Genomic DNA, 26,504 nt, shown 5'->3' with positions numbered 1-26,504 from the left:
ATTTGATTTTCAGGCATGACAGTACATGGATTATTTCAAGTTAAACAAATTCTACTGTATACAATGTAATTTTCTCTTTGTGGTTATGCAAAAAACTAATTTTTGACATAGCGGACTGTTTAAAAAATACCAGATTTTTGTAGAGTGCCATGTTTATTCAAAGAACTCAGGAAAATCAATTAACATCAAATCGATTTGAAGATCGTGGATATTAAATAATCATCGAGACAGGTCATCCAATATTTATATACTACAATGAATTATCAATAACCCTTTTTTTGTAGATTCATTGAAGTGAAACAATATATAATGAATTATTTTGTTGGATCTCGAAGAGATTAGTCAGCTTTTTCGATGACAGCCCGTATGGGTGTCATCACCACTTCTCGGGGAAACATCATCATATTTCAACCAGCTCACACTAAACATCAATTATTATCACACATATGAAATCTTTTCTTCAATCACTGCGTCCAATGGCGGAAGCCGTAACGGTTGTTGAGATTATCGTGTTCAGACAGGAAAACAGACGCGGCAGAAAACTTTGATTTATAATATTTCGTAATGAGTCACAAAAAAAGTATGTTTATTTGAGACAGGGGAAATGAAACAATCAACGAGATCCATCTGAAAGACATATCATTTTCTCTCCGAGAGATTTTCTAATAGGGGAAAAGAAAAAACTTACATTTTGTTCATCCATGAAACTACTTGAGAAATTACATGAATCTTATATTGTCACCACCCTTGATGTTTATATTGAAATACTTCCCATCCCACCCTCAGTTCATTCAAACAAACCGTCACATATATCTTCAAACTTACAATTCAAAGTTCTACTTTCTCAAAGTTAGTTCTTTATTTGACGAATATGTCGAACTGTAGGTTCTAGGAAAATACTTTACGGAATGCGTGGTTGAAATAAAATTCAATAAGAACTTTTCGGTTGTGAATAGATGTCTGTCTTTCCTATTTTGATTCATGTAAGAAAACTTCTGATGAATATTTCATATCTGTCATTTTTTTATTCAAAATTACCGACTAGACTAGACGGGGTATATTTTGGAACTTGTAGGAATAATCACCCTTTGAATGTCAGCATTGTTCAAAAATTGATTTTTCTACTGATGTCAACATCATTATAAGTAAATTATATTTCTATTTTGTTACATGAACATATCTGATATGAAGTCGAAGAGTAAAATGAAATAAAGCAACCGTTTGATTTCATTCAATATATTGTCAATCCATATGTATGAATATTGGAATCCGTTGAAAAAACCGGGCTGTAATGTACTCTAGTAACACTTCATCGTGAGATTGTTACTGAACAATTTACAAAACTGTACCACGTGTTTCGCTACAATAACTTCCTCAAGCGTTTTCGTACAGTGTACTGTACTCTGTGCTGTACTGTGTATTAGTTTTCATATTGTGTATTTTCATATTGTGCTTAACGAAAACGTGGTACGATTTTGTGGAGTGTCCAGTAAAAATCTCACAATGAAGTGTTACTTGAATGAGTTATGCACTCACATCAAGTTAAGGAAAACCGACTGTGAATGGTTGGCAACCACAGTGTATCAAAAAGTGTAACCGTTCAATTTCATTACATAATCATTTATTCCATACATACATTATCAATCCTCAGTTATATTATTTTGAATCAACATGAAAATTAAAAATTTAATGACGTCCCCTCCAGAAACCAGACGTTATCAATTCAGTCTTCAAAAAAATGTTTCGGAAGTTCAACCTCTATTATTCTATTTTCCAACTGAACAATCGATTTCACATGCATTCAATGAGTAACATTCTCCCAACAGATCTGCCATAACAAGAATAATATTTTTCAAATACTATAATATTTTTCATGCCGAAATATCCCAGAAAACTTTGGTTTAATTTCATTTTATATTGCTGAATTTATATAAAACCAAATTTCCACGAGAGGTTTCAAATCTCTCATCATCGGCTGAAAATTTCTCAGACATTATCATCATGTCAAAGTGACAGCTTCTTATAAAGAACACCAAAGATTTTTCATAAAAAAAATATCTGAAATATAGATATTATATCAAACCTTCAAAAAGGTACATAATCCAATTGTGTTACTATAGCAAGAAGATCCAAGAAATCAAGAACATGAATTAAAAAAACGGAAACCTGTCAAAAACTATCAAACCAAAAATTAGGGCTCTGGCCCAAAGACAATATCGAAGTACTATTTTTTCTGAGGATTTTCGTTGCGATTACTCTGAGAATGAAACTTCGTCACAGTATAACCCACTTATATACCCAGAGGCCTCTCAGAAAACCAGACATTTCCTTAAAATTTCAGTGTGTGCACTCAAGACGAAAAAGAGTGTGGAATATCTTCTGAAAATATTACATAGAATCATTCAGGTGAAAAACTACATTTTATCCCATTTGCAAAGAACTATTTGATAGAACCGAATCATCCCTGTTGTGTGAAGGGAAATAGAAAACTTCAAATCATATCAAATTATCGAAATTATGGATTAGTCAACTGAAGAAAATAAATCAGCTCAAAAATATTGTGTATGGTTATGCGATACTTGCAAGGGTATTCTGAACACAATTATGAATTCAGATAAAGATGTTAAAATCAGATACGAATTCTAATTTGAAGTTCATAACAGAAAACATCAGCGATATACGAAAAACTATTGTTGATTTGCGCAATGAGTTTTTCAGAAAACAATCAGAAAAAGTGCTATGAACACCATCCCAGCATCATAATCAAGCTAAAATTTAATCAGACTACAGAGGTAACCAATATGATAATGAAATCTAAAATCAGTCTAAGGTCTGTGAAAGCTCTTATTGAAAACTGGAAAACCACGAAGAGTGGATATATCATAATTGACAGTGAAACCCGAAAGAACACTGAAGATTTATTTGAAGTTGCAAGAGTTAATTGGTAAGAACATTGGAACATTGGTTAATGTTCAGATGACTAAACAGAGAAATCAACGTGTGGCTATTATATTAGCAGAAAGATATGAAACTGATGAAGAATTACTTGGAGAGCTTCGATATCTCAACCATAATACTCATATCGATGGAAGAGATTATCTTAGTATCAAGTATACATGTCAGTTGAAATTTTTGAACAAATGGATAGTACCTATATGCTGAAACTACTGAAAAAACTTATGGAAACTTGGCCAATAAATATCTAATTATTGGTTGGGAATAGTGTAAAATAGTGAGAGATTTGAATATATTGATATGTTTTCGATGCTGTTCCTTCGGGTACAAGACAAAGGATTGTAAAAATCCTGAACAGATATGTGCCTACTGTGCGGGTATACGTAATAAATTCAAATGTGGAGAGACAGTTCCAAACTGTATCATCTGTTTTCATTTCCAAGAAGGAAATGATGTGAAAAATATCAACCAACCCAGTGGTGACAAGATTTGTCCAATATGATAATAAAATTGAAATCTCCCGGAAATATACCAATTACGAAGACAATTCATGAAAGATGGAGAAAATGGAAATGACGAAACTATTTTCCACATAAACTGGGATTCGAATATTCATAATCCGTATGGTATGGACGTTTTGCATTTCAATATTCGTTGTATGAACACAAATGTTGATGAATTTCTAATATTTTTAGGAAAACATCGTGAACTGAGGGTTGAATATGATAAATTTTGGTAGAATTGTTTCGAATATTTTTCAAAAATATTTGAAGTTATTTATTTCAACTGACTTGATAATGGAATACGGATTGTGTTCGGTATATACAATTATACCATCATTTCTACAAATTTTTGAATCGTTATAGAAAATATAATCTGGAGTCATGAAAGAGTACAAATCATAAATTTTCTGGTCCATTCTGTCTCCGTATTTTTTCCTCGGCTTCAAAAATGAACCAAACTCGGTGAGATTTTGATCCAATAACTCGAACATAGTTCGATGTGGTTGTCTTTTGGGATACAAATTTAAATACATTTTCTGTCCTAACACTGGCACTGTTTCTATCGTATTTGTAATATATTATTATCATATCCCTTCTTTCTTCATTCGTTAAAGCCATTTTTCGCCAGAAATCCAATGACTTGTGCAATAACAAAATGTCATTGAGTGTAACAAATTGAAAGTCAAATTAGAAACATCAAAGTCAAAGCCTATTATGATAAGAGTTAATTTTTGTCAATATCTTCAATTTTTCGTAAATGTTATCTCCAATCATTGTAAATGTTAAATTTGGTACTATTCAAAACAGAATTAATCCAATGTAGCGCCCTTAAGAAATGATAAAGTTGATGATAATGGCCGGAAGACGAAACTCCGGATAGCAAATCTGAAAACACCATTTTATAGCAGGAAGAAAGTGGCAGTGTGGAAGTGCAATTCATTTTCGAATCCTTCGAAAAATAAAGCCAGAAAAAAATTAAAACCATTTTTCAACATTTCTGTTTTTTCCGGATATCTCCGGATGCACTCGGAATTTCAGAACAATCACAATCACGAAAATAATTATTGAAAATGTTAGCTGTCTTCTCATGATCTTTCGTGAGAGTATGGCAATTATCATATATTTCATTTACATTTATTTTATTTCTAACTCTCTTAGTTTCTTCATTGACTACTTTCCATACCTTCTCTATATCTCCCTCGATCTCTTTCAGTTTGTTCTTATGATAGTTCTTCTGCCTGTTTTTTATCAAGCTATTCGAGTAATTACGATAAAATCTGATGTTTCCTTAAATCTTTTTTCAATATAGTTTTTCAATGGATCAATACATAAGATATTTTGAAATCCAGCCTGTACAAACATACTTTTTGAATGAACTCGGCTTCCTTTCGACAATAAATTGTCCAACAAGAGTTCAACACAGTCGTGAATCATGTGAAGATCACATTTTCCTGAAGACGAATTCAGAAATAACAGAAAATATCGTACCCTTTGTCATTTAAACCGACATAACCTTACTACAAATCATTTTTGCTTCCTCACCAAAATCTGTAAAACCAAATGAATATATCATAAATGTAAATCACAAGAAACTCAAGGAACGCCTGAAAGGAATATCATGGACTTCATTGTACGCTGAAAGGAATCCAAACATTGCAGATACAGATAGATAACTTCACAACAATCAAAAAAAAACAAAGAAAAAATAATAAAATTGGGCCTTGGATAACGAACGCATCAGTAAAATCAATTCACACAAAAAAACGAATTATTCAAAGCAACAAAAAAAAATCCAGATGACACTGAAATTAGGACACAATACAACAGATATAGAAATAAACTAACGTCTCTAATACCTCAGCGGCAGATTATGCAACGAAGGGATAGAAACAGCTCTACACAACTTATGCTAATGTGAGGCACTTAATCACAGGAGGCAGGCAATATATGAACATACGAAATTACGTCCAGAAGAATATGACGAACATCCAACACGGAACCTGTACAAACTAGTACAAGGACGAGACTGATGGAATGGGTATCATGACAGGATGGGAGAATAAACGCAATAAGCCCAAGAGGTTGCAGTGTTTTCTGGAGACTTGGACTAAATGGACAAGTCAGACAGCTCCCAAGGTACCAATACATGATTATTACAAGCTGCAAATAGGTATTAACTCTGCAGATAACAAAAAACTTTGGGGCGTAGTAAAACAATCAACTGGCTCAGAAAAAAAAAACACGAAATTGAATCATTAAAAATAATGCAGACGAAATGATAATAGATCAACATAACATTTCAAATGAATTCAATTCTGAATTTGCTAAGATAGGTAAGACGCTCGCTGACGAAATTACTCGTGATCGTACATCAATTCCCAATTTCATGATCCTATCTCCAACGAATGAAAGAGAATTAACATACGTCATAAAAGAATTGGAAAATAAAAAATCTGTCGGATTAGATAATATCAAATCAGAAACACTCAAAGCAACAATTTCCCAAATACTCGAACCACTCACGTAAATATTCAATTCTTGTATCGAAATTGGTTCATGGCCATCAAAAACTCTGTTGCCATACCTATACACAAAAAATGCGACAAATCTAATTTCGACCTATATCATTGAAAACTCACCTGTCCAAATTTTTTGAAAAGTTATAAAAAAACAGATTGATATCCTATCTTGAAAAATACCGTATCATCTCGAATCATCAATTTGACTTTTGAGGTTATTTCATGAATTGCGTCTTCTGTGAATGTATTCTTTTTGAAGTAAAATTGATGATTCGGTAATACGGTATTACGGTATTACGGTATTACGGTATTACGGATAATACGGTATTTTTCAAGATAGGATATATCAATCTGTTTTTTTATAACTTTCCAAAAAATTAGACAGGTGAGTTTTCAATGATATAGGTCGACCTTAGGTTTATCGCATTTTTTGTGTATAGGTATGGCAACAGAGTTTTTGATGGCCATGAACCAATTTCGATACAAGAACTGAATATTAACGTGAGTGGTTCGAGTATTTGGGAAATTATTGCTTTGGGTGTTTCTGATTTGATATTATCTAATCCGACAGATTTTTCATTTTCCAATTCTTTCATGACGTATGTTGATTCTCTTTCATTCGTTGGAGATAGGATCATGAAATTGGGAATTGATGTACGATCACGAGTAATTTCTTCAGCGAGCGTCTTACCTATCTTAGCAAATTCAGAATTAAATTCATTTGAAATGTTATGTTGATCTATTATCATTTCGTCTGCATTATTTTTTAATGATTCAATTTCGTGTTTTTTTTTTCTGAGCCAGTTGATTGTTTTACTACGCCCCAAAGTTTTTTGTTATCTGCAGAGTTAATACCTATTTGCAGCTTGTAATAATCATGTATTGGTACCTTGGGAGCTGTCTGACTTGTTCATTTAGTCCAAGTCTCCAGAAAACACTGCAGCCTCTTGGGCTTATTGCGTTTATTCTCCCATCCTGTCATGATACCCATTCCATCAGTCTCGTCCTTGTACTAGTTTGTACAGGTTCCGTGTTGGATGTTCGTCATATTCTTCTGGACGTAATTTCGTATGTTCATATATTGCCTGCCTCCTGTGATTAAGTGCCTCACATTAGCATAAGTTGTGTAGAGCTGTTTCTATCCCTTCGTTGCATAATCTGCCGCTGAGGTATTAGAGACGTTAGTTCATTTCTATATCTGTTGTATTGTGTCCTAATTTCAGTGTCATCTGGATTCTTTTTTGTTGCTTTGAATAATTCGTTTTTTTGTGTGAATTGATTTTACTAATGCGTTCGTTATCCAAGGCCCAATTTTATTATTTTTTCTTTGTTTTTTTTTTGATTGTTGTGAAGTTATCTATCTGTATCTGCAATGTTTGGATTCCTTTCAGCGTACAATGAAGTCCATGATATTCCTTTCAGGCGTTCCTTGAGTTTCTTGTGATTTACATTTATGATATATTCATTTGGTTTTACAGATTTTGGTGAGGAAGCAAAAATGATTTGTAGTAAGGTTATGTCGGTTTAAATGACAAAGGGTACGATATTTTCTGTTATTTCTGAATTCGTCTTCAGGAAAATGTGATCTTCACATGATTCACGACTGTGTTGAACTCTTGTTGGACAATTTATTGTCGAAAGGAAGCTGAGTTCATTCAGAAAGTATGTTTGTACAGGCTGGATTTCCAAATATCTTATGTATTGATCCATTGAAAATCTATATTGAAAAAAGATTTAAGGAAACATCAGATTTTATCGTAATTACTCGAATAGCTTGATAAAAAACAGGCAGAAGAACTATCATAAGAACAAACTGAAAGAGATCGAGGGAGATATAGAGAAGGTATGGAAAGTAGTCAATGAAGAAACTAAGAGAGTTAGAAATGAAATAAATGTAAATGAAATATATGATAATTGCCATGCTCTCACGAAAGATCATGAGGAGACAGCTAACATTTTCAATAATTATTTTTGTGATTGTGATTGTTCTGAAATTCCGAGTGCATCCGGAGATATCCGGAAAAAACAGAAATGTTGAAAAATGGTTTTAATTTTTTTCTGGCTTTATTTTTCGAAGGATTCAAAAATGAATTGCACTTCCACACTGCCAATTTTTTCCTGCTATAAAATGGTGTTTTCAGATTTGCTATCCGGAGTTTCGTCTTCCAGCCACCATCATCAACTTTATTATTTCTTAAGGGCGCTACATTGGATTAATACTGTTTTGAATAGTACCAAATTTAATATTTACAATGATTGGAGATAACATTTACGAAAAATTGGAGATATTGACAAAAATTAACTCTTATCATAATTGGCTTTGACTTTGATGTTTCTAATTTGACTTCCAATTTGTTACACTCAATGACATTTTGCTATTGTACAAGTCATTGGATTTCTGGCGAAAAATGGCTTTTACGAATGAAGAAAGAAGGGATATGATAATAATATATTACAAATACGATAGAAACAGTGCCAGTGTTAGGACAGGAAATGTATTTAAATTTGTATCCCAAAAGACAACCACATCGAACTATGTTCAAGTTATTGGATCAAAATCTCACCGAGTTTGGTTCATTTTTGAAGCCGAGGAAAAAATACGGAGACAGAATGGACCAGAAAACTGAAAAAAATTTGTATGAGGTGAGTTAGACAAGAAAAATTAATAATTTGCAAATAAATATGGACCCAGGGAAATCTACACGTCAAAATTCCTCCGAAATGCATATTTATCATGTAAGTGTTTGGAGACATCTCAAGAAAAGTGGTTCAAAATGTTACAAAATACACATATCTGAAAAATTGCATTCAGGTGATCCTGAATTAGCTATTAAAAAGACCTGATTTTTCTGTTTTCCTGGAAAATGTAATTTGGACAGATGAACTCTCACGAACTGTCGGGTATTCAACCGAAATAATGAACACATTTAGAGAATAAACAATCCCAGGCAGTTCCGAGAAATTTGACCTCAACTGCGATTTATTACCAACGTGTAGGCAGTAATTCACAAAGATAGAATTTTGAGTTCTCATTCATTTGACGGAATTCTGAATGGAGAAACCTATCACCAGTTTTTAATGTTGATTTTTTATGATTTCTATTTTCGTATGATCTACCTTTGGCTAACTATAACACCTTCTGGTTTCAACAGACGAGTATCCAAATACCTGACTTAAAGGTTTGTTGATGAATGGATAGGGAATAATGGGCCAGTGAGGTATCCAGCAAGATGTTTAGACTTAAGTGTTATGGATACATTCTTATGGGGTACACTGAAAAATAGAGTTTATGGTCAGATGAATTATAAAAATATTGGGGACCTTCAACACAGCATTGTTAAAAAGTTCGGAAGATTGAGGAGGAGGGAAATTATTCGTGCAGTGAATAATATTTGAAAAAGGGCAAAGTTGTATTATCATGAACAAGGCCAGCATTTTGTGCATTTGCCGTGATTCACTTTTGTCTTTATATTTCAGTTAATTATTGTTATTCTTCCAAAGTTTAATTTTCATTGAAATGGACACCAATGTCCAATTAATCTCATACACGCCTCATTTATCAAATTTTTATTTCATAAAAATTTGATAAAAATGGAAATTCATAATTCAAAATATTCACAGAATCATACTCAAATATGCAGTTGCACTCCCAAATGAAAAGAACCCCAGAAATGAAATATTTAGGAATTTATCTAGATTGTTTTCTGAAGTGGGAAAAACATGCACTTGAATTAACAAAAACATTTAGAAAATGTCTTCAGAGGTTCATACATCTGAAAATACATTTGAAGTGAGAATATAATTAATGTTTTATCATGCATTATGTTACATAGCCTAGGCTGATGCATATGACTATTCATTAAAATCTGTCAGGTCTATTTATAGGTATGCAACAAAAATAATTTGAAGATTTCCATCAAAAGTTTTATTCAGAAAATATTGTTGTAAATAATGCCCTGAAGAAAATAACGCCGGCCGCCACTGGTAGTCATGAACCAATTGTGACGTCGCTAAGAGCGCCTGAATGTTCGATGTTCGCTGTCGTTACATATAGCGGTAATAATGCTACGGGATTTGATGAAATTCCTAGGAATGTTCCAGTACCTTCAATTGTCGAATATTAGCGTCATTCACTCGCCCATCAAGACAGTCAAGTGGAAGTTATACTACGGTATGCGAAGCGATGTGGAAAGGAGATAGACATTCGAACAGTTGAAGTTTTAGTTGAAGTGTTTGTTGTATTTGAAGTGAAATAAAGTTAAGTTTGATCACTGTTCAGTGTATTCAATGGGCTTGTTCCATGATTTTTGGTTTACAGTTCATTATGTAATAATTTTAAATCGAAAAACAATGAAGTTTGTTTCAGTTCTCTGAATACCGTTGGTTTCCCGTAATTAATTATTGAAAATCGGATTTTCTAGGCCCAGGACGTCACGGACCTGGTTCCGCTTCTTGTTCGATTGACCAATAGGAACAATACAAATAATCAACATTGCTAAATCGTAAAATCCACGGAGCATATAAACAATTTCTGAATTATTCTTGATTCAAAGTAAAACCACAGTCACTTTCCACAACTAAATCTAAGAAACAAGTGCAAGACTTGCTTTGAAATGGTTGGAAATAACTTCTACATCTAAAATCCGTACACAAAATATTTACCTAAACTATGATTTCATACATTACATACATACAGTTATGAGAATAAAAAAAGTATCAAACTAGATTAAAGCTTTTATTATAGTTATAGTTATAGTTATAGTTATAGTTATCATATAAATTTATACATAAGAGAGAAGATTAATTTCAAATTTCATTCAATTTATTCTATAATATTCAATCTGTTCAACTGCAATTAATTATCAGAAAAAAACTATTTCTCATTGGCCAACACAAATGTCGGCTCCGGTAAAATAACTTGATTGTTTGCCAATATTTGATAAAAAATAACGCCAAGACCTACCTTTCATGAAAGAAAACGTTCTTTAACCTTCCAGTAGTCGCGCGTAACTGACAGATACATGCCGGCAATTCTTTAGCGCATTGGTTGTGAATCTGCTGAGTAGTGAGGTTGTGCCGTCGTCTATCTTCCTTTCTCACAAACTGGAAAATGTTAGTATTGGTAAGAACTCGTCGCAGTGAACGGTTCAGCTGAAAAGTGCTATTTGTATCTGAGAGATACCCCGCGATCATCGATGTAAGTTTCAATAATCCGATTATATACTTGTTTTATCAACGTGAAAGTTTGATAATGAAGCAGATGTATTAGAGTTGCAAAGGCTCCTTCTTGAAGACGATGATGATCCAATTGGGGAGGTCTTAGATGAAGCAAATGATACTGACTCTTCTGAACACATAGAAGAAAGAGATGGATGTTCGGATAGTGAACAAAACGATTCGGACGGAAATATAGCGTCAGATGACGAAAATGAAAATTGTTATATAGCTCTCAGAAAAAAAAATGGAAAAATTACCGACAATTACGTTTGGAAAAAGACACCCTACAACAGAAGAAGAAGGTTAGAGAAGCAAAATATTCTTGTGCGCCTACCAGGAGTTATTGGTAATGCTCGTCAAGCAAGGGGATGGCTTGAAATATGGCAATGTCTATTCGATGACACCATTCTGAACTTGATAGTGACCTATACCAATCAGCATATAATGAGTATACAAGTAAATTTCAGTAGAGATAGAGACGCCCGTACTACTGATCTCACTGAAATCGAAGCATTTATAGGGCTGCTTCATTTGGATGGACTGTATAAAGGCGGTCGATTAAATTTAGAGGAGCTGTGGGTTACAGGAGGAAACGGTCTCGAAATTTTTAGATTGAAAATGAGATTGATGAGTTTCAGGTTTCTATTTCGTTCCATAAGATTCGATAATCGCGAGACCGGGAATGAGAGAAAAAATAATGATCGATTAGCTCCTATAAGAGAAATATTCGAAATGTTAGTAGATGAACAACGTATGTTCTGGCACACTTGGGAGTGGGGGTAACCTATCAGCGTCATCGGAATCGACGCAGGATGGAACGAGTATCGTAGCGATTTGAGCGTGGAACTCCGCCCCTCGGCCCCCTTGGTACTCCACCTGACCTATCGGCCCCCTTGGTACTCCACCTAACCTATCAGCTCCCTCAGCCCCCTTGTCACGTTCCAGTCACGTGATTTTAATTAAAAAAAGTTTATAGTTATGAGATTCGAACCTGGATCGTCCGCGCCGTAGACATTGTCCTTAGCCTCTACACCATCGTAAGATATTGAAGTTAACTGCGAATGTTGGGTATTTATAGCGTTAGTTTTGTCGGGACCGAAATTGACTCATTCATTATACTTGACAGCATTTTTTTTAATTTCCGTAGATTGTAATCGTCATTATCATATTGAAGATAGGAAAATATACTTAGATTTGGGAAATAATTAATATTTCATGTAAAGATGTGCATGTGTGTGTGTGTGTGTAATAGCGTGAGGCGCGTGTGACGTAATCGATGCACAAATTTACGTGGCTTTGCGTATATTGAGAGATTCATTTGAATAATTTATCGTACAGAATTGTTTCATGTCCTGTTATCAGTAACCGCACAAAAATAAGCGCTCGATTCATCGATACAAAAGTATATGGAAACAACAAAAGTTATAGAGCACACAGAGTCATCTATGAGTCACTAGTTGAACTATCTATTGGTTGAAGAAGGACACTGTAAACACTAGACTCATAAGACTGCATCTGTCAAATGTCAATACATGCCAGCATGGCAGGTTCGGCGTTGCCAGTTGTACAATAAATTATTGTTTATGGGGCAATGTAGCGTTGCCGGTTTTGGAATTAATCGTGAACTACTCGACGAAAATTGGAAGCGCGAAAGTGATATATTAATAATAATGAATCAGATTTAAGAAAAAACATAACAGTTCCACGAGGCTGTGAGTTTTCAACGTGCGATCCCTCAATGTGTACAAGGTATCTCAAAATACATCATTGAAAAACAAATATGACGTCGAAGTGTACAGGGTGCGTCAAAATATATCATTCAAAGAAAAAACATGTCGATTTGAAATATGATATTAATGTGTGTACAGGGCGTTTCAAAATACATCATTAAAGAAAAAAACATGTCGATTCAACAGAAGTCTAGCGTTCTAACATGTCGGAAGTCTCGTATCTTTGTTAACCAAGTTAGCATCATCAGGAGAAAGAGGAGATCCAAAAGTGTCGAGAGGTTAAGCTTTGTGGACTCAACGTGAGGGCAATGGGGAAGCGAAGTATTCGACAATGACATTTCAAAATACGTGGTTTTCCGTGCGTTTTCGATCGTTTTTCGTGCGTTTACGATGGTTTTTGTGCGTTTACGATGGTTTTTCGTGCGTTTTCGATCGTTTTTCGTTATCGTTTCATCGTTATTGTCGTAACGGTTTTTCGTGTTTCGATATGACAGTCATTTATCATTTAACGCGTTTCGCTAACCAAGTTAGCATCATTAGGAAATGACTAAAGTTCATGCTTTGTCATATGAAGATTCATTTTGCGAATTTTCAGACTCTTGAACGGAACCTTGTGGAACACCCAACCTAACTTCTGTTACAGAGTAGTGTCGGTCAGCCAATCAGAATGAAGAAATCAAATATCGCTCGATTGATTGTGCTAGATGAAATTGAACTGGAGAATGAGGGTCGAATAATAATAATAATAGTGATAAAACATTAAAAGCTTGAAGGTGACGTAGTCAGCGTGATAGGTGGTGGCGTGTGTGATAATGAATGAGTTATTACAAAGAATAATAGCGCAACTGTCAGAAGGGCACTGAGTTGTATATTTACTAATAATGATCAGATCGTCGCATACAGCACGTCAAATGAAAGGATAAAAAATGGAGAATTCATCGACAGAGAAAAAACAAATATGGCGCAATGAATATAATATACAACGCCTAATGTGAAATAACATAGGAAGAATTGCAAATTCAACAAACTTGTAATTGAAAAATGTTGGGTTATGAACAACTATAAGTTTATTCCAATAGCAGAAGCTTGATTCAAAACGCAGAATTTATTGACAAAGAAAATGAAAAAAATCATTGGATACTGAAACATATGATATATTTGGATTCCTTAGGGTGAGAAGGATTCAAATCCATCAAAAAACGACCACTTCCGGTTTTCACTTCCGGTCCTTCGATTTCGATGATTTCAACATCAATGGAATCGTTTAGATGTCATGGAACATAATTAATCATTTGTCGAAGCCAAAAGGGCCTTATAACCTATTTTCATTATACTAGCAGCAACAGACCGATGTGGGTACTCATTTCAAATGATGTCATTTGTAGATTATGAAAAGTATAATATCGAGCATCTAATGTGAAATAGCATAGAAAGAATTGCACATTTGAAGAAAATCATTGAACATATTTGAAATTAAAAGTTGTTGGGTTATGAACAACTACGAGTGTAATGTAATTGCAAAAGTTTGATTCAAAACAAATAGTTTGTTGACAAAAAAATGAAATAATCATCGTATACTGAAACATATGGTATTTTTGGATTCCTTAGGGTGAGAAGGTTTCGAATCCGTCAAAAACAGATCACTTCCGGTTTTGTCTTCCGGTCGTCCGATTCCGATGATTATGACATCAATGGATTCGTTTAGATGTCAAAAAACATAGTTAATCATTTTACGAAGCCAAAAGGACCTCATAACCTATTTTCGCTATACTAGTCGCAACAGGTCGGTGTGGGTACTCATTTCAAATGATTTAATGTGTAGACTATGAAAAATATAATATCGAGCGCCTAATGTGAAACAGCATAGGAAGAATTGCAAAGAGAATCATTGAAAAAACTTCGGATCGTTACGTACATCATGTCAAATGAAAGAAGAAAAATTGCAGAATTCATCGACAACGAAAAAACAAAGATGTGGGCACTAACCCACATCTTTATTAATGATAACTGAATCTCAACGTGCAGCACATCAAAAGAAAGGGAAACGAATGCAGATTTCATCGACAGAGAAAAAGCAAATCTGACGCAACATGTCAGAAGGGCACAAAGCCACATTTTCGTTAATAATTGTCGAATCGTCACGTACAGTACGTCAAATGAAAGGAAAAAAAATGCAAAATTCATCGACAGAGGAAAAACAAATATGGCGCAGTATGTCAGAGTGACACTAAGCAACATCTTTGTTAATGATAGTTGGATCTCAACATGCAGCACATCAAATGAAAGGGAAACGTATGCAGAATTCATCAACAGAGAAAAAAAACGGAGACGATGCCAAGAGGGCACAAAGTTGTATCTTCACTAATAATAGTCGCATCATCACATGTAGCACTTCAAATAAAATGGGGGAAAAAAGCAGAATTCATGTGTTTGTTGCGCTATTCAAATCCAAGGTGACATGGATCAATGTCAACGCTGAATATGCATCTAACAAAGACTCTTTGATTCTCTTTTGTTTCATTTCAGAATATGTCATCACTAATTTTTATATTCAAACCCAAGGTGACATTGATCACTGTCAATGTCGAATCTACATCCGGAGATACGCAGTTCTCAAAGCGACGAAACAAATGCTCTTCGTTTCATTTTGAAATATGTCATCACTTATTTTACTATAAATACGTCATGCATGGGGAAATGAGTTAGTTGCATCCGTTGAAAGTGATACCAGTGACAAGTGCACCGATTCTATTTGAAAGTAAATGTTTTAGGTTTGACTTTTTCCTCGGATGAATTTATTCAAATGTAATTTAATTGTAAATTGGTGAGAATTGTTGAATCATTTGATTTCCAAAATTTTTCTTGATATATATATGTTGGATGATTTCAGTCAAATGTTTTACATGTCGTGGTTTGTTTGAGATAGTATTCGCATATATTGTGAATCAAAACATAAAGCTTCCATTTTTTATTTTTCACAGATGGATTTACAAAAGTTGAATGCAAGTTCGATCATGAAGAGAAAGTCAAGTATCAAAGTAGCAGATTTGCCTATGGAGATGCCGCAGAGGATATTCACTGCCAAAATCGTGGAAGGAAAATTTGGTGAGGCGGTCTTGTTAGATTTGGGAGATAAAGTATCATTTCTACCACACCGAGTGACGAAGGCGTATCGTCCTCACTTAGAAGAATTTTCATCAGGAAAATACGCTATTGTGTTCAAAGGGTAAATGGACATTGGGAAACCGAATCTTGTCGTTTCATTTGAGATTGTACAAAATTAAGGTTAGTACTGTTTCCAATTTTTCCTTTGTTTTATAGGCAAAGAGTTTTTGGGTGTATACAATATTTTTCATTCGGGTCAAAAATTCTCACTCACAGATATGATCCGCATAAAGTAGTGTTTTCATACAATATTTTTCCTTCACTTAGTACATGCAGAATATGTGTTTTAAATTCTTCATTTTGAATGACACTTGATTTTTTATTTTCATTATAAGTGTAGCAATTACTTCATGAAAGACATTACCCTCTCTGTTGCCAAAAAATTTTTTTAGTGTATGTTTTTATTGAAAAATCGAATTTATTCCTGTGTATTTTTTTATTGAAAAATCGAATTTATTTCAGAATAATACATCAACGTGTGCAGTATCAGTCAGAGTCATCTCAACAACAACATTCAAAACCGTCATAGCAACCTTTCCAGAACGAGTTTCAAATCTCAGCATTTTCCATTTTTTTCAGTCTATAGTTGCACATTATGAGGCTAGAATTTGTCGATATTCAGTGATTTGTTGGACAAACTGCGTCTTTTCAATATATACACAACCGTTATGAATTTGGAAGACTTTGAAGATTCATCGTGGTGTGTTCCAAAATTCAAGAAAAACACGCCGTTCTGTATGGGTCATTTCAAAGGAAATTTGTTCAGCTGCAGTCTCAATAACGTTGATATTTTATATAAATGGCTTTATAATATACTACCAAAATAAATAAAATACATATCAGACACATCTTTTTTTGAAAATGAAAACCTATCTTATACAGGGAAAGTTGTCAAAAATATGCAATAACAAAAAATTATATACCAGATTTTATAGAGATGAAGAAACATCATATTGAAAGGTACTAAGTTGACAAAAACAGGACATTTCAGAAATAAAGGAAATAAGTTTGTCTGTCATTTTAAATTCTGATTCGTTGGGTCGATATAACAAAAAGTGGCATTTTATATCTTGAATTTTATTCAGGACATTATTATAGATGATTGACATTCGTCATCAAATTTCAAGTGTGATATTTGGAAATTCATTTCGTATTGTAGTTTTTTCGAAATTCCCATTCAAAATAGCATCCTTTGATATAGATACCGGACGAGTCTATTATGTGTAGATAACCTGAATTTCAATTGTTCGGAGTTCTGAGTTCTTGTACATATAAACATAACAAAGTAACGATACAGACAAATATGAAAAATCGTCATAAAATAATTCAAATCCTATCAAGTGAATACATGAATTGAAAGATATTTTAACCTCAACTTCGATATTCTGAAACAAAAATACACAGTATTCACAATTCCATCTTTCGTTATTCCAAGTTCATAGTCATCAAAATTGATACGATTATAATATATATAGGAATATAAAACTATCTTCAAATACAGTTGCATGAATGCACATCAAGCATTTTGTCGTAGTACGGTGACCGGGGCAAAGTTACAACTTCAGCATAATATGAATGTTTAAAAATATTAGGGAAGGTCAAGATCATCAACAGGTATTAAGAAATTCATTCGGTGTCCAAAGCTTTCGGAATACAATGCAAATAATTTTCTTTATGACTATTCGTTCGATATTAAATATTATTACCTCAAAATATATCGAAATCATAACACATTTGCAATTCATTTTTTCAGTTACATTTGAAAAGTGAGTTTCAGTTTGCAGAAATAATAGCCCACACATGTTGGAAAATTTGCCATAGTGTGGTGAAAATAGTATTGAAAATTCTACGAAATATAAGCGCATACATACAGAGTGAATCAAAATTTGAAATACGTCGTTTGGAACCCCCATAACCCTTCTCTATCGAATTTTGGCAGAAATAATGCTGAGTCGTATTGTAGAGTTAACGTTCGAATTTGGGGAAAGTGAAGTATTCAACAGTTTTGTGTGCGACGGTTTTGCGTGCGTTTTCGAACAGTTTACGTGCATTTATTCGTTATTGTTTCGTCGTTATTGTCGTTTTTTTTCCTATTTCAATATGACAGTCATTTAACACTTAACGCGTTTCGCTTACCAAGTAAGCATCATCAGGAGATGACTAAAGTCCACGCTTTGTCGTATGAAGGTTCGTTTTGCGAATTTTCAGACTCCTGAACCGAACCTTGAGGAACAATCAGCCTAACTTCTGGTACAGAGTGGTGTCGTAAGCCAATCAGACTGGAGAAATCAAATATCAGTAGAATGATGGTTTTAGATGAAATTGAAGTGAAGAATGTGGGTCGAATAATAATAATAATAATAATAGTGATGAAACATTAAAACTCAACTTGTGTTACAGAGTGGTGTCGGTCAGCCAATCAGAATGGAGGAATCAAATATCGGTCTAATAATTGTGTTAGATGATATTGAACTGAGGAATGTGGATCGAAAAATAATAATAATAATGATAAAATATTAAAACTTTGAAAGTGACGTAGTCAGCGTAGCAGGTGATGGCGTGGTAGAAAATGTGTGAGGATTTGTGGAAATGAATGAGTTATTAGAAAAAAAAATGGAGCAACTGTCAGAAGGGCACTAAGTTGTATATTCGCTGATAATAATCAAATCTTCGCTTACAGCACGTCAAATGAAAGGACAAAAAATCCAGAATTCATTGACGAGAGAATACAAAGATGACGCAACATGTCAGAAAGATATCAGGTCACAATTTCACTCATGATATTTGGATCTTAACGTGCAGCACATCAAATGAAAGAGAAACGAATGCAGAATGTTATCGACAAAGAAAAAACAAAGATGACGCAACATGTCAGGAAGGAACGAAGCCACATCTCCGTTAATGACAATTGAATGTCAACGTGCAGTACATTGACTGAAAAAGAAAAAAAAATGCAGAATTCATCGACAGAGAAAAAAAAACAAAGACAACGTAACATATCAGAAGGGCAATTAGCCGTATTTTCGTTGATAATGATTTGTTCTCAACGTACCGCACATCAAATGAAATGGAAACGAATGCAGAATTCATCGACAGAGAAAAAACAAAGATGGCGCAACATGTCAGAAGTGCACTGACCTGCTTCTTTGTCAATAGAAGTCGCATCGTCACGTGCAGCATATCAAAGAAAAAACAAAAGAGGCAACTAAAAGGGCACTGAACCATATCTCCGTTAATAATAGTTGGATCGTCGCATTTGACATGATTCATTCACACAAAACTGGAATGTTTAGAAGATACCAAAGGAGATCTTACGGTGACTATAAGTTCTGGTATGCTTCGTTAGGTATCGAATGATGCGTGCAATTTCGTTAATTCCAGCGACATGATTATTCCAAGATATATTGGTGTCCATTTGAACCTCGAAAAACTTATTGAAGCAGAAGGTGGAACCCCAAAAAAATAAGAGATATAGTACAACAAGTCAGTGAAGAGCGGCTTTTTTCTGCAGAAAAATGTTTGATTTTTTTCAAATTTTCCAAATATCTGTAACAGAAAGACAAAACTCTGCTGCGGAACGCTTCTATCTACTGAAGTTAAGTATGTGTCGGTAGTGTGTAACGAAGGTTTCCATTAAATTCACTGGTTGCGCCCTCTGGAGAATGTTTGTTGCGATACACCATAGATGACAATATTTATTGTTTATCATTTCGAATCCGTTGAATACAAGGGGTTTGGAAATAGAAAAAAACAACGTTTTAACGCTTTGTAGACGTGTTTGATGCTCTATGACCATTACATGTTATCCATATTTTCATTATTATCCCGATTGTATGACCACCAAACATTCAATTTTATTGGGATTGAAGGGAGCTGATAGGTTAGGTGGAGTACCAAGGGGGCCGATAGGTTAGGTGGAATACCAAGGGGGCCGATGGGCGGAGTTACACGCTTAAATCACTACGATACTCGTTCCACCCAGCGGCCCCCTTGGTACTCCACCTAACCTATCGGCCCCCGTGGTACTCCACCTAACCTATCATTTCCTTTCAATCCCAATAAAATTGAATGTTTGGTGGTCATACAATCGGGATAATAATGAAAATATGGATAACGGTTGTTGGTCATAGAGCATCAAACACGTCTACAAAGCGGTAAAACGTTGTTTTTTTCTATTTCCAAACCCCTTGTATTCAACGGATTCGAAATGATAAACAATAAATAATGTCATCTATGGTGTATCGCAACAAACATTCTCCAGAGGGCGCAACCAGTGAATTTAATGGAAGCCTTCGTTACACACTACCGACACATACTTAACTTTAGTAGATAGAAGCGTTCCGCAGCAGAGTTTTGTCTTTCTGTTACAGATATTTGGAAAATTTGAAGAAATTCAAACATTTTTCTGCAGAAAAAAGCCGCTCTTCACTGACTTGTTGTACTATATCTCCTATTTTTTTGGGGTTCCACCTTCTGCTTCAATAAGTTTTTTGAGGTTCAAATGGACACCAACATATCTTGGAATAATCATGTCGCTGGAATTAACGAAATTGCACGCATCATTCGATGCATCTCTGGCATGTGGCAACATGGCAGCGAACCGTGCAAATGTATGTGAAAGTGCTCCGAAAAACAAATCCTGTAATAAGTGTAAAAAAAAAACCTAGTTAAAGGTGTAAAGTGCACCCTATGTGAGAACAACTTCCATACAAGCTGTGCGAGAAATACCAATGTCGAATTTCTCAACGAAGACATAGTAATATGTTGTCCTTCCGAAAAAGTTAGCGGTGATAACGACCAAGCGTTTTTTGATACGATGGAAATCCTAGCAGGCGAAAGTAAGGTAGTCGACCCTAATATTTTTAATTATATTGTGAAACAAAAAGATGAAATTATACAAGAACTTCGCGACAAAATAGATTTGATGCGCGAACAAATTGTTCTATTAAAAGATAAGACGAATACCTCACCAGTTAAAGGTATTGGAGACACCAACAAAAAGCAAGACACGGGAAAAAAACTATTCAAATAAAATGGTTGTGTCCAGGCCTGTGAATCTGAATCCTCTCAACAGCGTTGCCGGGTGTTCAAATACTTCTAACAATCCAACTATTACCGAAAAACATGTTTCACAACCTTTGTTGCACCTGGCCACGCAACAAAAATCTGAAGAGATTATCAATTTGGCGAATAACATGGAGGCCAACAACAGTGACTGGAAATTAGTTAAAAAGGCAAAACTAAAAAGGAAACTGATTGTTGAAGATAATAGTTCCATTAAAGTCAATGGTAAGGAACTGAAAGGCATTCCAAAAATGGCTTGTCTACATGTATACCGGGTTGATTCCTCGATGACTGCGGAGGAGCTGACACAATCTTTAATTCCACATTTCTCTGGAGTTGAAACTGAGACTCTAATTTCCAAACATCCAGATATCTACGCTTCTTCCAAAGTCTCAATTTATGAATCCCATTTTGATCTTGCAATGGATTCAACTAAATGGCCCAAAGGAGCATACGTCCAACGTTTTTTAAACTTTCGGAGGTCCGTGAACCCCCTTCAAACTTAGGTGAAGTACCAAAGCAAGCCGACCTATTGCTGCTGAATGCAGAATGTTTGAATTATGACAAACTCGACTATATCAGTGCTGAATATCTAACCGACAAATATAAACTCAAATTTATCTGTTTGACAGAGACCTGGTGGTCTGAAATCTCTGTAAACTCTTTTAATTTTACCGATTTTACTCTCTCTAACTCGTATCACAGAATCAATTGTATAGGGGGTGGAGTTGGTATATGGTCTCAGGCCGACTTAGATGTAACTCCGTTGAATTCACAAGAGTACTGCATTGAAAAAAACATTGAAATTTGTGGTATCCTATGGAAAAATAATAATACTAATATTCTCATCCTGACCTGTTACCGCTCTCCATCAGGAAACTTCGAAACATTTCTTGAAAAAATCTCATTAATTCTTGACAGAATATTTGCTCCTAAAACAGTCATAATATTAAATGGTGATTTCAACTTCCATTCCATGAGTAATACCAACTTAAATCGCTTTACACAATTGTTGATATCATATGGTCTAAGTCCCAGAATAACCAAACCTACTAGAGTCAGCCAGACTTGTCAAACAACGCTCGATCAAATTTATACGAACCTACCTGAGAATAATGAATGGACTGTACTCGAAAACTATATATCTTCACACCAAACTGTCTTCTTTTCCACGCAACAACATCGAACTGATGGAAGATCTTCATATATTCATAGGAGAATAATAAATGACACTGATATTAGAAATTTGTCAAATGCTTTAGAAAAAGAGAGCTGGCCAGAAATGTATCAACTAGATACTCTAGACGATAAGTTCAACAGTTTTCATGATACTCTGTTATTTTATTTTAATTGTGAATGCCCAATAAAACCTATCAGAAAACATCAAAAGCAAAAACCTGGAACTGAATGGGTTAACACTGAAATTAAAATGTCAAGTAAAAACCTTAAAGAACTTTATCAGCAGATGAAGACTAATCCTACCTTGAAAGAACTCTACCAAACACAAAAAAGTCAACATAAAACTCTGGTAAGGAAAAATAAAAGTCTTTATTATCAAAGCAAAATTTACTCTTCAGGTAACGTAAACAAGAACACGTGGTCTGTTGTTAACGAGTTATCAGAAAAAACCACAAAGAAAAGTAATATAACTATAGATACTAATGATGGTCATGTAGAAGATCCACTCGATATCGCAAATATGTTCAATGACTTTTTCGTGAATACTCCACATGATATTGTTGACAAAATAAATAAAACTACAAATAATCCTTTGAGGACTAATTTGATACCGAATATTGAGAATAGTATGTTCACTACATATGTCAGTGAAGATGATATACTGAAGGTTATCAGGGACAAAATCAAAAATAAACATTCGTGTGGACCAGATGGCATCTCTGGACATATACTCAAAAGGATTGCACCCTACATCATAGCGCCCCTAACTCACATTATGAACATATCTCTTCAGCAAGGACAGTTTCCTTCGCGACTGAAACATTCTATAGTTTCTCCAATCCTGAAAAAAGGAAACTCTCATAATTTGGAGAATTATCGTCCTATTGCAGTCTCCTCAGCACTCTCAAAAGTATTCGAATACATAATGTTGGAATTTCTACATGAATTTCTGAATATAAATAATGTTCTAACTCCGAACCAACACGGATTTCGATCGAATCATTCCACTACAACGGCAATTTTATTCGAATCTTCTACAGGCTGTTGAAACAGGCGAAAATCCCACTGGAATTTTTTGTGACCTCAGCCGTGCTTTTGACTGCGTACAACACGAAAATCTCCTGGACAAACTGTACAAAACGGGTATAAGAGGTATTCAGCATGAATGGTTCGTATCATATCTTTCAAATCGCACCCAGGCTGTCAAAATACAATATTCGAATGAGAATTATGACGAAACTTTTTTTCCGATCAGTTAAATAATGACATAGGAGTTCCCCAAGGATCAGTTTTGGGGCCTATTCTTTTTATTCTTTATATCAATGAGTTGCCATCTGCTTTGCAAAAGTCACTCACTTGTTTGTGTGCTGATGATTCTTCTCTCCTATTTAAATCAAAAGATTTGCCTGAACTGCAACTAAATATAAATTCTGATCTTGATAGCTTGCAAAATTGGTTTAGTGAAAATTCACTATTTTTGAATGCCTCCAAAACGAAAGCAGTAGCTTTTCATACTGCCCAAAATATTAACACGGTAGACATCAATATGGAAATATCCGGTGCTGAGATAGAGAGAGTTGATAGCATGAAATTCTTAGGGATTTTTCTAGACAGCAATCTCAATTTCCGTCAGCACTACGATAATCTCATCAAAATACTCAATAAGCAGTGTTATCTGTTGAGAAACCTGAAAAGAATTCTAGACAAATCTGGTCTACTCCTATATTACCACGGTCAGATACAATCAAGAATCAACTATGGGATTATTGTTTGGGGAAATTCTCCATCTGCGCACAATGTTTTTATAACTCAAAAGAGAATTATTAGAACCATTGCAAACGCATCACGAACTTCATCATGTAGAACATTATTTAAAAAATTGAAAATTTTTCCCCTAGCTGGTCTTTACATTCTGAAACTTTTGTTGTGTATTCATAAAAATAAAGAGGATTTTAAACAAAACCAATCTTTTCATGAATATTATACACGCATCAGAAATCATTTTCAAATACCAAAAACACGTTTATCTTTACGTGTAAACTCGTTTGAGATTTTAGGACTGAGATTATATAATGCACTTCCGGAGTTTTTCAAAATTATAACCGAAGAGCAAGTATTCAAATATGAAATAAAACAACTACTTTCTGAAATTAGCCCCTATACAATCGATGAATTTTTTTCTTATTTGCATTGATTGCGGATTGTTTTAGTATCTGTTGTTATTTATGAATGTGTATATTATATACTTATATTTTATATCTGTATTTCATATGTACTGACTTGTCCAATTGCTTTTTTTAAGCTCTTTCAATGGATCAATAAATATTTGATTTTGATTTGATTTGATACCTAACAAAGCATACCAGAACTTATAGTCACCGTAAGATCTCCTTTGGTATCTTCTAAACATTCCAGTTTTGGGTGAATGAATCATATCAAATGCGACGATCCAACTATTATTAACGGAAATATGGTTCAGTGCCCTTTTGATTGCCTCTTTTGTTTTTTCTTTGATATGCTGCACGTGACGATGCGACTTTTATTAACGAAGAAGCAGGTTGGTGCGCTTCTGACATGTTGCGCCATCTTTGTTCATCTTTTCTCTGTCGATGAATTCTGCATTCGTTTTCATTTCATTTGATGTGCTGTACGTTGAGAACAAATCATTATTAACGAAAATACGGCTCATTGCCCTTCTGATATGTTACGTTGTTTTTTCTCTGTCGATGAATTCTGCATTTTTTTTTCTTTTTCAGTCAATGTACTGCACGTTGAGATTCAATTGTCATTAACGGAGATGTGGCTTCGTTCCTTCCTGATATGTTGCGTCATCTTTGTTTTTTCTTTGTCTGCATTCGTTTCTCTTTCATTTGATGTGCTGCACGTTAAGATCCAAATATCATGAGTGAAATTGTGACTTAATGTCTTCCTGACATGTTGCGCCATCTTGGTATTCTCTCGTCAATGAATTCTGGATTTTTTGTCCTTTCATTTGACGTGCTGTAAGCGAAGATTCGATTATTATCAGAGAATATACAACTTAGTGCCCTTCTGACAGTTGCTCCATTTTTTGTTCTAATAACTCATTCATTTCCACAAATCCTCACACATTTTCTACCACGCCATCACCTCCTACGCTGACTACGTCACTTTCAGAGTTTTAATATTTTATCATTATTATTATTATTTTTCGACCCACATTCCCCAGTTCAATATCATCTAACACAATTATTAGACCGATATTTGATTCCTCCATTCTGATTGGCTGACCGACACCACTCTGTAACACAAGTTGAGTTTTAATGTTTTATCACTATTATTATTATTATTATTATTATTATTCGATCCACATTCTTCAGTTCAATTTCATCTAAAACCATCATTCTACTGATATTTGATTTCTCCAGTCTGATTGGCTTACGACACCACTCTGTACCAGAAGTTAGGCTGATTGTTCCTCAAGGTTCGGTTCAGGAGTCTGAAAATTCGCAAAACGAAACTTCATACGACAAAGCGTGGACTTTAGTCATCTCCTGATGATGCTTACTTGGTAAGCGAAACGCGTTAAGTGTTAAATGACTGTCATATTGAAATAGGGAAAAAAACGACAATAACGACGAAACAATAACGAATAAATGCACGTAAACTGTTCGAAAACGCACGCAAAACCGTCGCACGCAAAACTGTTGAATACTTCACTCTCCCCAATTTCGAACGTTAACTCTACAATACGACTCAGCATTATTTCTGCCGAAATTCGATAGAAAAGGTTTATGGAGGGTTCCAAACGACGTATTTCAAATATTGATTCACTCTGTATGTATGCGCTTATATTTCGTAGAATTTTCAATACCATTTTCACCACACTATGGCAAAATTTCCAACATGTGTGGGCTATTATTTCTGCAAACAGAAACTCACTTTTCAAATGTAACTGAAAAAATGAATCGCAAACATGTTATGATTTCGATATATTTTGAGGTAATAATATTTAATATCGAACGAATAGTCATAAAGAAAATTATTTGCATTGTATTCCGAAAGCTTTGGACACCGAATGAATTTCTTAATACCTGTTGATGATCTTGACCTTCCCTAATATTTATAAACATTCATATTATGCTGAAGTTGTAACTTTGCCCAGGTCACCGTACTACGACAAAATGCTTGAT

At 34.4% G+C, this 26,504-nt stretch overlaps 1 protein-coding gene and 1 long non-coding RNA gene across 4 annotated transcripts in view; both read left to right on the top strand.

Annotated features, from left to right (window-relative positions):
- LOC111516249 (uncharacterized) overlaps positions 1–26,504 on the top strand; it is a 136,066-nt gene that overhangs the window by 7,696 nt on the left and 101,866 nt on the right. For 2 of the 3 annotated variants that reach the window (XM_074178429.1, XM_074178430.1), the window contains exon 1: positions 8,498–8,620. The exons of the other annotated variant lie outside the window; for it this stretch is intronic. In XM_074178429.1, the coding sequence (XP_074034530.1) occupies positions 8,513–8,620 (108 nt within the window). In that variant the 5' untranslated portion in view covers positions 8,498–8,512. Of the gene's footprint in view, positions 1–8,497; positions 8,621–26,504 lie in introns of those variants that run through there. 3 annotated transcript variants of the gene reach the window in all.
- LOC141483633 (uncharacterized) lies at positions 15,804–16,931 on the top strand. Its single transcript, XR_012466200.1, has 2 exons — positions 15,804–16,209; positions 16,552–16,931. It is a non-coding gene; the product is annotated as an uncharacterized lncRNA (long non-coding RNA).

Source organism: Leptinotarsa decemlineata, unplaced genomic scaffold, assembly GCF_025532065.1.
Source record: "Leptinotarsa decemlineata unplaced genomic scaffold, Ldec_3_MD MMD2_tig00003798_RagTag_RagTag, whole genome shotgun sequence".
In the NCBI taxonomy this organism is placed as follows: Eukaryota; Metazoa; Arthropoda; class Insecta; order Coleoptera; family Chrysomelidae; genus Leptinotarsa; species Leptinotarsa decemlineata.
Note: the sequence above shows the minus strand (reverse complement) of the source record. Positions and strands in the feature narration are given on the sequence as shown.